This window comes from Mesitornis unicolor, unplaced genomic scaffold, assembly GCF_000695765.1.
Source record: "Mesitornis unicolor isolate BGI_N332 unplaced genomic scaffold, ASM69576v1 scaffold7900, whole genome shotgun sequence".
NCBI classification, from domain to species: domain Eukaryota; kingdom Metazoa; phylum Chordata; class Aves; order Mesitornithiformes; family Mesitornithidae; genus Mesitornis; species Mesitornis unicolor.
Window position 1 is genome coordinate 81967 of NW_010157521.1, and position 13648 is coordinate 95614.

At 35.0% G+C, this 13648-nt stretch overlaps 1 protein-coding gene across 1 annotated transcript in view; it reads right to left on the bottom strand.

The window, feature by feature from the left end:
• BTBD9 (BTB (POZ) domain containing 9) overlaps positions 1-13274 on the bottom strand; it is a 92859-nt gene extending 79585 nt beyond the window's left edge. Inside the window, exons 1-5 of the mRNA XM_010180333.1 lie at positions 13099-13274; positions 7193-7403; positions 5746-6109; positions 3921-4185; positions 1675-1894 (exon numbers count right to left, since the gene is read on the bottom strand). Coding sequence (XP_010178635.1) covers positions 1675-1894; positions 3921-4185; positions 5746-6109; positions 7193-7403; positions 13099-13180 — 1142 coding nt within the window. The 5' untranslated portion in view covers positions 13181-13274. The remainder of the gene's footprint in view (positions 1-1674; positions 1895-3920; positions 4186-5745; positions 6110-7192; positions 7404-13098) is intronic.
• Between the last annotated feature and the right edge of the window lie 374 nt (positions 13275-13648).

Here is a 13648-nt window from a genome sequence, read left to right on the forward strand (position 1 = left end):
ACTCAACTCCAGTATGTCAGCATTTTAAACGGAGGAGCCCACAAGTGAAAAAATGCTTCCTTTTCCATTTATCTTAGACAGTTGAGCTAATGGGGGGAAAAAAACCCTGACAATTCAGGTACTATACCTGATAAAAAGCAGAAGAAAGTCCAATAGCTAACTTTCCACAGAAAACAAAAAAAAGTCAGCGTGACACAGAAACTAGATCCTAAACGATTGTACCCTCAGTATGTTATAAAGACAAAAAACTCTGGAGTAGAGGGCCATCTTGTGCCACCAACAATGGTTTGTTCTACAGATTTCAGAGGAAGGGCACAGGACACAAAGCAACAGATAATTTTTTAATAAGCTGTCCCACGGAGAAGGGTTTTTTCCCTGAGTTTCAACAGCTGCCGATTTATGCCTTGCAGATGAGGGGTATTTTACCAGCTACAAGCTCTCTATAAATCGCTAGAGAACTCATTATCAGTATGTCTCTAATTCTTCTACAAATTTTATACAGCTGGTTGGTAATTCATTTATAAATTTGGTTGATCTTACAGGACAAGTAGTATAAAATTGTATGAAGTAGCTCCTTGTACCTTCAAAATTTTACTTTTCAATTCTTCCAAAAGGAATAGAGAAGCATAAATTTCAGATAAACTGAATAAAAAGAACTTAGTTAAAACAATTAAATACCTAAAAATTCAGTTTGTTTTGAATTATTAATAACTGTAATGCATATTTTAAAAAGTAATTTCATTTACAAAAAAAATCAATTAAATATTAGTACACTCTCTTCTAAAATCACACGGCTTAGTTAAGAAAACAAAATGCAACTGGTTTGCAATTCTAAACTGTTAGTCTGGAAGTAATATAAAATTAATCTTTTATCAGAAAGGTAATAATGCGTTAAAAGTGTAAGTAACTTGTTATATTGTTTTTAAAAGAAAATTGCTTATTAATACCTGTATGAGTTGTCTACTAAATTCTAAAATCTTTGTAAAGGCAAGTGATAAAATTAATATATTCAATTTCTCAGATAAAAAGAAATTTGCAATTTTTCTACTTAAGCAGTCACTCAGTTGTTCAGATATGTGTAATTTGATCTTTCATGAATTCCATAACAATCTAAAGTAGGTGAGCATAAACTGGCTAAGACACCCACGACAGTAAAGGTTATTTAGAATGTGAGTTACTGACTAACTACAGTAGGTATTAGAAGCCACTTCACGGTGAGACTGGTGAAGTATGAACTCTGCGTTACTTCTTACCAATTTTGATATATTGAAAAAAACCTGAACAAACATTCCTTCAACGTTTGCAATGTAAATATCTAAAAAAATATGGTTTCAGAACATTGTTTTATCAAACTGAAATAAAAGCAACTAAAAACTAAGTGACAAATAGAAAACAAAACAATTTAAATTATGAAAATTTTCATTAGTAATATAAACTATTTAACAAAGACAAAGAATATATTAAAATATGAAGTAGTTTAATATCACAAAATATGGTCTGGTGCAACAAAAACTGCATTTAAAAAACCAGGGTTTTTTCAAATGACACTTGTTACTGTCTTCTCCAACACTGTATCATGTTGTTTCTGCAAAATATTTAATTAATATTTTGCACTGATGTATTACCATGAGTACAAAACGTACCTTTCCTTTTTGTCTTTTCATTGGCACCTACCGACTATCTCTGTCCCACAGGAGTATTCGTATGTGGTTGATTATTGACGGCTGGCCTAGTTTAATTTCAATTCCAGAACGGCAGTCATCATCGATCGGGTGTCGAGAGAAGCCGTGATCCAAGTCATAGTTCTGAGTATCCCCATCTAATAAAGCAGACTTCAGCTCTCCTTTTACAACCTGTGCTCCATACTTCATTGTTGCAATATTTTCCCCTGGTACTAAGAAGAAAAGGAAATAATGGTTTAATTTTTACACTCTCGTACTGCAAATTAGATGTTCTGAACATCAACTGAATTAGGTCAGAACAAAGACTTACTGCTGGTATCCTTTCCTGGTCACAAACATATGCTCAAGGGCAAAAAAAGTACAGAAAAGAGAGGCATTTTAGAAATTTTGCTTCTTCAATTTCATTTTATGTCCTGTAGATCTTTTACAGCAATGAGTTGTGATCATTTACTAGTATGTAGTATCTACGTTCTCAGTCATCTTCATGAGTTTACAGAATTCTATCGCACCCTCCTCATACAATCATCACTTTTCTCCTTGTTCTAGTTTAGGTCTACTGAGTCTCTCTTTGTGATGAACCTCTACCCATACCTCTAATAATATTTTTTTCCTTTTCTTTCATATTTTTTGTTCCAATTAAAAAAAAAATGTTTGGGGTTTTGAAGCGGAAGAAAACTAAAAATCACATAAAATTTTCAAGATTTGGATGCATCATCAATTTGCAGTGGTATATACAGCAGTATAGCTACACAAGCTATTTTGGTAAGTATACAAGCTTCCACTACTCTGCAAAGCTGAAAGAACCTGAGTAAAATGGGAAAACTTCTGATTACTTGGGCTCTCAACCAACACGGTAAAGCGTTTTTTGTGCCACCATTTCACAGTACTAAACCTGTTACATCCTAGGAACAGATCTTCCATCAAGGAAGATCCAACTTCCTATCCAACCAGGGCTAATGATCTCTAACTCTAACTACAAAACAATACACTGATGAACCACTCTGTTAAAAAAAAACCATCTGTAACAGTCTTGTTAGAGGAGAGACTCTAGAAATCATGATCTGAAAGCTAAATGATGAAAAGTGGCCCCTGAACTCTTCAGGCAGGTTGGCAAGAGAAGAATGAATTTTAGCAGGATGTTAAGTTTAACATCTAAAGAACAGAATTTGAATTGATAAAATCTTAATTGTATTGTAGTACTACTATATAAAAATACCAAAAGCACAACTATGAAACTGCAAGTGGCGGTCAATGTGTCCACAAACAGAGAAAGTCCCAAGAGCCTGAACTAGTACTAAAACATCACAGAAATTAGATTCTCTAAAAATCTGTGATTTTGACAATTTAGACAATTAGAAATTTTGAGATTTGTATGTTATTACGACACACAGAAGTCACAAAACACAATTTAAATTCTACAAATTTATCTATTGCACTGTCAACAGAATGTCTTGCATGATAAGACTTTCACAATATCCTAATGTTAACTCGTATGTTTAAATATTAATATCAGTAACTTCTAAGAGAGTATGAACAGGAGATGCAGTTCTGAGAAAGCAGTGATCATTTTCAGGGCTCATCATTCATGACTGACAGACTACAGTGCAATCTCTCAAAGAACATTTAGCTTTATTCTTTCCTGTAGGGCAAATTCTCTCTATAAACCATAGATTAGATAGCAAACTAACAATATCTTTCCAAATCTCACTGTTTGAATTCTCGTTGATTTAACAGAGAACACAGACAAAAGTCAAACAAAGGCTTCTCACACTCTTTAGGCTTTCATTAACACAGTTTTGGAAGACTTTTTTATATTATTTGGGTGACCACGTAAAGAGTAAGAAAAATCAAAAGTAGCAGAGACAGAATGAAAATCTTCATGAAGCAGAAAACAAGTCACCACCACATAAAACCACTGATACATCACAAATCCCACAGCCAATACATTTATTTTAATGGTTCTGCAAAAGATTTTCTATTAAAATAGCCCTTCTTCTAGGAAAAAACACTCTTATTACAACATTCATGTTTGAGTAGTATCTTAGATACAAAGTAAAAAAATATGTTGACTAATATTATTTGAGGAATAGCAATAGCAAGCCCAGTACGTAACAAGATATTTCATTATGTAAAACTTTTAAAACACGTACTAGATAAAAATTCAATTAATAGATTAACTATATGCTCCACAAAACTACAGTCACTAAATGACAAACAAACAAAAACCTTGATGCTTACTTAACATGCCCCTATAGTTGAGGTCCATGTCCCGACTCTCGGAACGAATCTTAATGGCATCCAGGATGGCATCAGGTGACAACAATCCAGAAGGTCTTACAACATTTAGTAGTTCTGTTAGACTCATTAGCGGCAGACGTACTGCTTGCATGATTTCAGCATGGTTTTCCTTGGGGTTATGTTTACACCAATTCATCAAAGCTTGGAAAATGTCCTTCTCAGGAGCAGCAAACGAGTCCCTCAGTACAATACTTAAAAGAGCAGCCTGGAAAAAAAAAAGCAAACAACCAAACAAACCTCAAATAAACCAAAGTAAAATTAAATTTATTTTTTTAAAAGGTAAAAAAACAAAATTAAAATAAGGCAATAATTAATGGGTATTTTAACTTGTATTTATTAAAAGTAATCTCCAAAGGAGTGACTACCTGGAAACTGTAGCTTACTTTAGTTACCTAAAGCAAGAATAATAGAATCCATCATGCAAATAACAGGAAATATTACAAACCCAACAAGAAAAATGTCAGAATTGAAATATGGAAAACTATTCAGATCAGTGTAATTCCAGTTATTAATTCAAATTTACTTTGGTATATAAGAAGCGATATGGGGATTTGGTAATGGAGCTCAAAGCATTACTATAAACTTCGGCTGGTATAAGAACATTGATGAGAAAAATAAAGTGTGGCTTGAAATCACATTTTTAAACCATTTCTAACTGTTTGGGTTGGTTTTTTCCCTCCTTTCTCTCTTTTGGTACCACTTAGAATCAGCAGGTAAAAACTTCAGTGTCTCTTATTCTTGCAGAAAACCCACTGACTGCAAAAATGAGAACAAAAAGAAATTAACAGCTTTCCGATTCTCACTTTGCAGAACCATTAGGAGTTTGCTTAAGAAAGGACAAATCTCTCATTCATATCAGGACTGGCTATGCCAAAGATGTCATAAAGTATATGCTTCGTGATGAATAATGTTTGATAATTTCCTTATTGATAATACACTCTGAAAGCTCAGATTTAACCAACTGTGCAGCACAGAGTACAAAAGAGAGTTGTGTACCTACACAACTAATAGGTTAGTCAGTGGAGCAGAGCGTCACGTACTTATTCAAGGAATAGACCCAACGCAGTTTTCCACTAAAAACACTTAAAAATTAAACCATGCTTTGCTGCTTCATGTGAACTCCACTTGAAAAAAACTATCACTATTTTGTCTGGCTCAAAGACCATTCCAGAGCACATAGAAAATTTCAGTGGCAGAGAGCAGCTTGACTTGGGCACTAATATTTATGCATCTAAAAACAACAAAACTAATACGCAAAGAACCCAAACCACCCTACACCACCACCATATGATGTAATTTCAGAATACGACAATCAGTGACATAAATCAGAGCAACTTCCAGAATGCTTCAGCCCATCCCCAAGACAGCCTATATCAAGAAATTAGAATGGAGCATCTTCTGCCCTCTTCAAAACTTTATATCCGCTAGGCAGTGTTCAGAAACCAAATCATTCTATTTCAAGAACAGATGAAAAAAGACAAATCAAGATTTGCTCCAACCTTTGAGAATACTCCATTAGATTTAATATATCTTTAGGTACACTGGTCAAAATTAAATATCTAAAAAAATCAGAACGGATCACCAGGATTTTCAGTTCACCTTGGCTAGAACTTTTCCAACTGTCACAGTTTTACTAGTAGAGAAAGATACCTGTTAACTACCATATAGACTTGTACTTTGTGCCCCCATTAGTATTTTATCATGAAGTTATATACAGATTAAAATTAACTCTACCAGAGAAAAAAAGTGCAAATAAAAGATATACCTTAGAAAGTGACAAGAAACCTTCACTGGAGAGCACCTCCTGGGCATTTCTATCCATGAACATACAACACATACAAGTTAATTTGCGAAGGGTATAAAGACTGGCAACATCAAATGTCATACAGACGTTCTGTATATTAAGTATTGTGCAAAGATACTCAGATGTGGAATCCTCCAGTTCAGGGAAACCATATTTATGTGCTAGGCTTAGGAAGTCTAAGAGAACCTCCTCTTTCTCATCTCGTAGTGTAGCACGACCAGTGTAAATATATTTCAACAGCATGGTAAATGCTTCTGCAGTGGTGTCCTGAAGAGGAATTTCTGCTTCTGGCTGAGATTCTCTCATTCCACCATATAATAATGCCCTATGAAGAAGATAAAATTTGAGAAATTAAATTCTGATAAAAACAAGGCAAAAAGTAGAAAGATAAATAAATAAATTACTACTTATAGGAAGGGGAATGCAAAGAGGATATGGTTTAAGAATCTACTACAGAAAAACCTTTACACTTGGCGCTTAAAGTGCAGCTTTGCTCTGAAAGCAACTGCACAACAGTACTCTAATGTGCCATGTTTTTATCCTGCATGATTGCTCCATCTCTACTTTGAACAATACCTTCCAAAGCAGAAACTGATATATGATTCTCATACCTTTAGGTTTTTCATTAATAAAGTGCTATCAGTGAGAAAGAAAAAAATGAGAAGTTTTCAGAAAGACAGGGAAACAAGTAGTTTGCCACTGTAATAGCAGTAGCAGATTAGCAAATATCGGCATTCTTGGTCCTCTTTTCCTTACTCTAAACCAGACCTATGGCAACTCCAATGAAATCCTGAATCTTGAGAAAAAACAAAGTATTCACAATTATTTTTTAAAATACAATGGATAGTTCGAACACAATTTGCATTCACACTTCTGTTATTAGCTTATGCCTCTGACAAAACTAACTGGAAGAAGATAATCAGGAAGTTCTAGTAATTACATTTAGAGTGAAAAATGGCCAGCTCTTAAAAAAAGCTGCATTAGTATTATTCCTAGTTTTAAAATTTATATTCTAACCTGTATCAGCCAGACGTCTTTAAATACTCAACTGCAACACCTAAAAATTAAATTTGGTAATGGAGTATATTCCATAGAAGCCCAGTATCCATACTCTGAGAAATCAAAACAATTTTACAGCAGAACTTTTCTGTTCTTAAGTTATCTTTCCCTTGAATTTGTGAAACTACCTTCAAAATCCAATTTAATGAAGGTCAAAAGAATAACACCATGACATGGTATTTATCTTTTTATATTTGGACACAATGATTTGATGTGCTGGAAGACATTCACACAGAAAAGGTCACACTCTATGGACAGATGATTACACCCTGAAAAGTTCATAGAGAAACAATGTTTATCTTATCTGCATGAAAATTTCCTGTGAGCCTGCCAAAAAGCTATACTTCACCTGAAATAATGGCACCTAGCAGCCAGGATCACTCTGTGTGCCGGAAAACGTTTCTTTTCTACAATAAAGGTAACGTCACTGTATTCTTCCCCATTCATTAGAGCACCAATGTGCTCTGACAGAATGTGAACGTGGTCAATCTCACCCACAGCTGTGTAAGGACGAAGTGGGTGGCTGTTACTCATCTTGGAGGGATGGGGATATTGATAGCCTGAAGGAAAAAAGAAAACAACCAGTATTGCAAAGGGCACAAATATTAAAAAATGGCAAAGATCAAGGTGCAATAACAAAAAAAGCAACTAGTGAAAATTAACATATATTATAAGAAAAATTAAACCAAGGGGTTTTCTATTGAAGTTTATTTACAAGGCTTGATGCAGCTTGCATCAGCAATTCTAGCCAACAGAAAATATTTCAGAGAATTCCATCACACTGTTGTTCTGTCAATCCATTTACTTAAAATAAAAAGCTTCCAACAAAAGGAATTAAAGTTATGCAATTTTAATTGAAGTTACCATCTGAAAACAATTTTATCTGAATTAAAATGCACATAAATTATAAAGAAGTAAATAATTTGAGCAATTAAGCATAGTCTTAACTCCCAAGTCTCTGCTAAAATAAGTGATGAGTAAAAAAACCAGTGCTTTTGCAGGATTCCAATCAACTTTCCAGAACTGGGAGAAAATGATCAATCAGGATAAGTTTTAATAAGTAACAGACACTCTGTCAAACAGCAAAGCTTTACAACATACAATTCCATTTGCTTATCATTTCCACTCAGTTTTCTTCATGCTTTCTTAAGAAACACTGGCTCAGAATGGCACAAAATGCTCTGTTCAATCTTAAAAAGTTTTATTTTGAATGAGATGGGATTTTGGCTTACATAAAAAAAGAATGGATTTTTGTAATAGAATTGAAAGAGGACTTTCTCAGTCATAAAAGCAGAAGACTGTCCACTAATATACAATGTAGATTAATGCATTAGTCATATTCTGTGGAATTATTTTCCTACTTCTTAATTTACAAGATGTTGTAGTTTTGATGGGTTTGGTTTATTTCAGCAACAGAGGCTCTCAGTAGTCTCAGTGGCAAGAGCATCCACAGAAGAATTTAGGTCTCAAATCTCCTTCTATTGTTACACTTTGGCTTACTTTTATTTAAAAGCGAGGTCAGCTGTTTCAAATAATAACCAACTATATTTCCAGAAGCACCTTCTATGCTCCAATATCTAAACACTTTTCAAAATGGGCACATACTTAGCACTGAAAAAAGATGGGTGTACCACAAGAAGCAGGAAAATTATGAGGTCATACCCTGCCCAGAGCTAATACATTAATCTTTCAAGTGACACATTTATGACCTGAATACATTCTTAAGCTGTATTTTAAAAGTATTATGATAAAATATGCTTTTGTTTCCAGACATTTCTACCTCAACAAAGAAAAGAAAACACACGCACATGAGGTTAAGTATTATTTGCACTTCTGTAACACCTGGAAATGCTTAACCCAAAATCAATATACTGTAGAAACAGGGTCCCAAGGAACCTTATTTCTGTAACTTTTTCTAGTTTAGCTTAGAAAATAAGATTTGAGAAAAATACAGCAAACTAAGTCGATTATACAGATAGTAGCAGAAATGAGAACAAAACCCCAGCTTTCCTCAGGCTGTCTCTGCTACTTGAATTAGCAGCTGCGTGCCCATGTAGCTGTTACAGCATGGAACCAGCAATACTGGCCAAGATACTGGAGGACAGAAACACACAATACTGTACAGTCATTCTTTTATCCGGACATGAGAATAAAGAAATTTTTAGGTTTTTTTGATAATGATAGACAGTTTCTTCCATTTGTACTGGTTAATTTACAATTAGCTAAGACAACTATTCACCACATTTATGCAACTTACACTTGCAGTAACATTTACTTTGTAACAAGCAAGATTAACTTAACTCACAGCAGTCTAGTTGCATCTATTTATACTAGCAACAGTATTTACCACAACATAATTGAGAGTTTATAGACAATAGTAAAATTGAAATGCCATCAAAATAGAAATCCTTTTACTACACCAAAGAAGCAAACAAAATGTATTTGTTACTCAGCTGCAAATCTCAAGCCTTGAAACTCCTTCAAGACTTCTGCACCTTATATGTCTACAATTGGTGCTGTTGAGCTTCATTCGCAATCGTCAGACAACCCAACTACGTGTGAGTTACATGCACATCATCAAGCAACTCTGTACTATCTCTCTTCTGCTAGTTCCGATTTTGAATTATTGGGGAAGTTCATTTATGATACTTCATACATGTGCCAATGCAGGCACATTTTGGTTTTAAAATCTAATTCTAATTCAATTTTTTTCTACATCCTACTTCTTTGTTTCCTTTATCCACTCTTATGTCTGGAAAATAAGAACAGGTCCTGTCTGCATAAACTTGAGAGACTGTGAAAGAGGTAAAGATAAGGGAATGCCATCAGCCACACACTAACTTTGCTTCCAGTAGCTATGGATGTTGTCATGTGCCAATAGGGTGAAAAGTTCAAGGGAAAATTGTTTCCATTTCAGGTTAAATAAATAAATAAAATCAAAAGCCCACTTCCCTCTCAGCAGTACATAAACCTCTCTCTGAACAAGAATCGGCATGGAAAAGAGGGCAAAGTCTGAACCAGGTACACTTGCTAATAAGTCAATGATGCCAGTCCTTATGAACATCAAGACCCTGAACTACACCAAGCAATGAAAGTAGAAGATAGAAATCCTTGTACATAAACTGCAAGACAAATTTGTTTCAATGTTTAATGCTCTCCTAATTGCTGGTACAGTGTGTTATTCTAAATTGTCAGTTTCAAACAAGAACAGTCGCTCACAGGGAATACAGGACAAGTCTCTGGCTGAGGAGCCCTTCAAATGCTTGAATGACACAAACTGTTGGAAACTAGCAACTTTACGAAACTATGCACATGCCTTGCATGCTTTCTGTGCTATGCCCTGGTTTACTAGGATATAATTCTAGAATCAGTTTCCTTTTCAGGAAAACTGCATTTCTGTAAGGACTACAATTCCTTTTATAGGAACGAAGTGGTAAGAGACTTTGTTTTACTTTTCAGCCAGCACTGGTATGTCGTGATCAAGATCTTGAGACAAACATGGGCAGAGGCTAGGGGAGGCAGAAACCCAGGGTAGCTGACCACAAGCTGACCAACGAAAATTATTCCATACCACAAATGCTATACTCACTGTAAACTGGGAAGTTTGCTGGGGACAGTCCTTCAATGGCTGTCATTCCAAGAGGGTCCCATCTGCCAACCTACCCCTGATGCCTACTCCCCCACTATACTGGTTGACTATAACTCTGTGTATTTTACATTAATATTGTTATTAATACTGGAGTTCTTTTTCTTACTATTTTATTAAATCTGTTTCTATTTCAACCCACAGGTCTCCTTTCTTTTTCTGGATCCTATTCCCTGGGTGGGGAGGAGTCATTGGGTGATAGAAAAACTGTCTAAACCACAACACAGTACATTGAAAAAGCACTCAAACTCATTTATTTGTTTACTAGCATGCATTTCTAATATAAGTTTCGTTTGTATTGTGGATTTTCCATATAAAGCAGCCCAGTGAAAGCAGATCTGCCTTCAAAATAGAGAAACAAATAATATATTACTTCAGATCTTCTCAGACTGGATTAATTAATGCTACAAATTCAGTCAATCCCTCAAGTAATCTGCACATTCCTTGTCTGAGGAAGTAACAAGTAATATACTGCTCCAGTTGTGGCAAGCAGCTATGAGCTCACAACTTCCCTGTATAGCTAAACTTATATTTTTCTCGTTGCAACTCAAAATATTAATTATAAGGAAGAAAGACAGATGCTGCCAGGAGCTTGAAGAAACCCTTCCTGAAGATCCCTCTGGCATCTTGTGTCACCAAATGACATCACCCCACCTCTAATTCTCACAGCAGAGAACGCAGGTGTTTACTCTTCCTGGCAGTCAAAGAACACTTAACCAACTTCAGAATAAAAGACCAAGCAATTTACAAGTCTCTTGCTAGTACCATAACCTATTCCAGGAGGTATTCAGAGCTAATTAACTGCTTCAGGAGTCAGCTGCTGCAGCTTTGTTCATGCCACAAAAAAACCCAAAATCAGTCATTTCAGTGACTCTGAGGCACCCTCAAAGCTGCAATAATCTCAAAAGACATCTGTTAAGTCAGAAGGCCTACAAATCGATTCTGTCTCAGATCACATTGGAAGATTTGTTTCTTAGTGGCCATCTTCAACAGTGAGCATCTGAAAAATGCAGCCGTGTTTATTGCATAAGACAATATGCAACATTACACTATGTGTGTCATGGCTAGAAAAACAACAACAGAACTCCCACAGTTGCTACATATCTTTTTAGCAAGTAATTTGTAATATGTTATGGCATACAAAAACGTGACTTAGAAAATGCAGCAACAGCAGCAAAATTCCAACAACATCTTCACTAAACAACTCTCAAACCAGAGCTGCCATAAAGACACTCAGTCACTTCCCCGCAGATTTGGTCTATCACATAAGAGTCCTCTGAAAAGCAGTGCTGTTTCAATGAAACAAAGAAGAGTTGTTTTTCTAACAGGCATAGAAAAATACATTTAATAAATTGTTCATTAATAATTTCGATTTTTTTAATATAAAATGATTGAAAAAAATTTACATAACTGATAACCCTATTGAAAGTTCAGAAATAAATGCAAGTAAAAAGACTACTACTAGAATTAAAAATGTTGTGAAGTAAGTCTGGATTATAAACACTGAGCGAATACTTTCATACCCCTGCAACACTTAATTACTTCATCATCTAGTTTGTACCTAGCAAGATAACACAGATTTTGTCAGAATTGCACAAAGGGAATTTTCTTAAATATGATTCTCTTACACCATTATTTTATCTAGAAATAGACTTGTTCCTCAGTTGATTGGAAGGGATTTGAGTAGTACGATTTTTTGTAATTCACTACTTCATAGGATATTTTGCTATGCTTTAAATAAATTCCAGTAAAATATTACTTTAATTACTATTGCTATTACCATAGACTCACAGAACATGGTAGGTGTGACAGTAAGGCTACCGTACAAACATACCACTGTTTCCAATCTTAAGGTTCTTTTCGGATATACACGTCTTTTTATACAAAAAATATTTCATTCTTACAAGTTCTGGTAAAATAAGCTAACATCTCAGGAAACAGGAGATTTTAGCAAGTATTTCAACATACACCGAGTATAACCCAAGTAAATACCTGGAATCCGTCAGAACCCTTAGTGCAGAGGCTTCCTTGTACTTCTTAACAAGAAAAAAAGCTTACTATGAGTGAAAATTGTAACAGAAATGGAAAAAAACCTCAAGTTCTGGTACTTAGTATCCAATAACAACATAATCAATGCAGTATGAATTTATACATCTAGAATATGAAAGATCAAGTAAATGAAATTTACAGAACTGTTAAGTTTCATCTCCAACTCTTCTGCCATCAAAGGATTAAAAGAAAAGCAGATGCTAACTCTGGTTAATGGTAAATAACCACACCACTCAATGCCAGCATTCCAAACAACAATTTAGTACCAAAAATGTTTTGACTTACAGCATATGGGAAGTTATGCACTGCTCATCTGCAAACACAGTCCCATTACTTAAGTGCTATAGCGCTAAGGTTTTACATTCTGCTCAGAGACTTATTCCTCTAATAGAGGAGCAGGAATAAGTATAGCTAGGTACAAAAACCAATATACTAAGTGCAGATTACTTATTAGCACACATATAAAATAGGTAATAATCCACTCAATGCAACCCAGTTAATATATCATACAACTAAATCCTTAAGTTAAAAGTCTCAAGAAAACACACTGGCCCACTCACCAGTAAAGCTGTCTGAAGACCTACAGTGGACGTAGCCTGTAGGCAGATGGCCAACTTCCTGAAAATTAGGATTCTTCGCCATTCTGAATGACAGACAGATTGAACAACAAGCTCATAGAAATGTTATTCAGCAACATCCAGCTGCAGAGCAACAACTGTACCATTTCCTGAAACAATGCATGAAATACATACCATCAGAAACTGGAAGCATATAGCCTATGGCAAAAGTGAGCAAGACGCGTATTTCTCAGTTAAAATTTTTGTGGAAATAAATTCTTTAAAAATCCCTCCATTCCATGGGAAAACTTCTAATAAAATCAGAACAGAGCATTAGAATTTCTTTTTTTGAGTCACCATAATTTAATTTTGACCACCCATGTTTTTTAACCGTCAAAAATGATGGTACCATATTGCCCTTCATTTGTTCATTATAAGCCACAAAAAAATTTCATCCTGACATTCTTGCTACAGCACTAACGTCCCTGAGAGCACCATTTTCCCACATGGGTGTCCTAATTAAATCTCGTCTATACAAACTGTATCATGGACA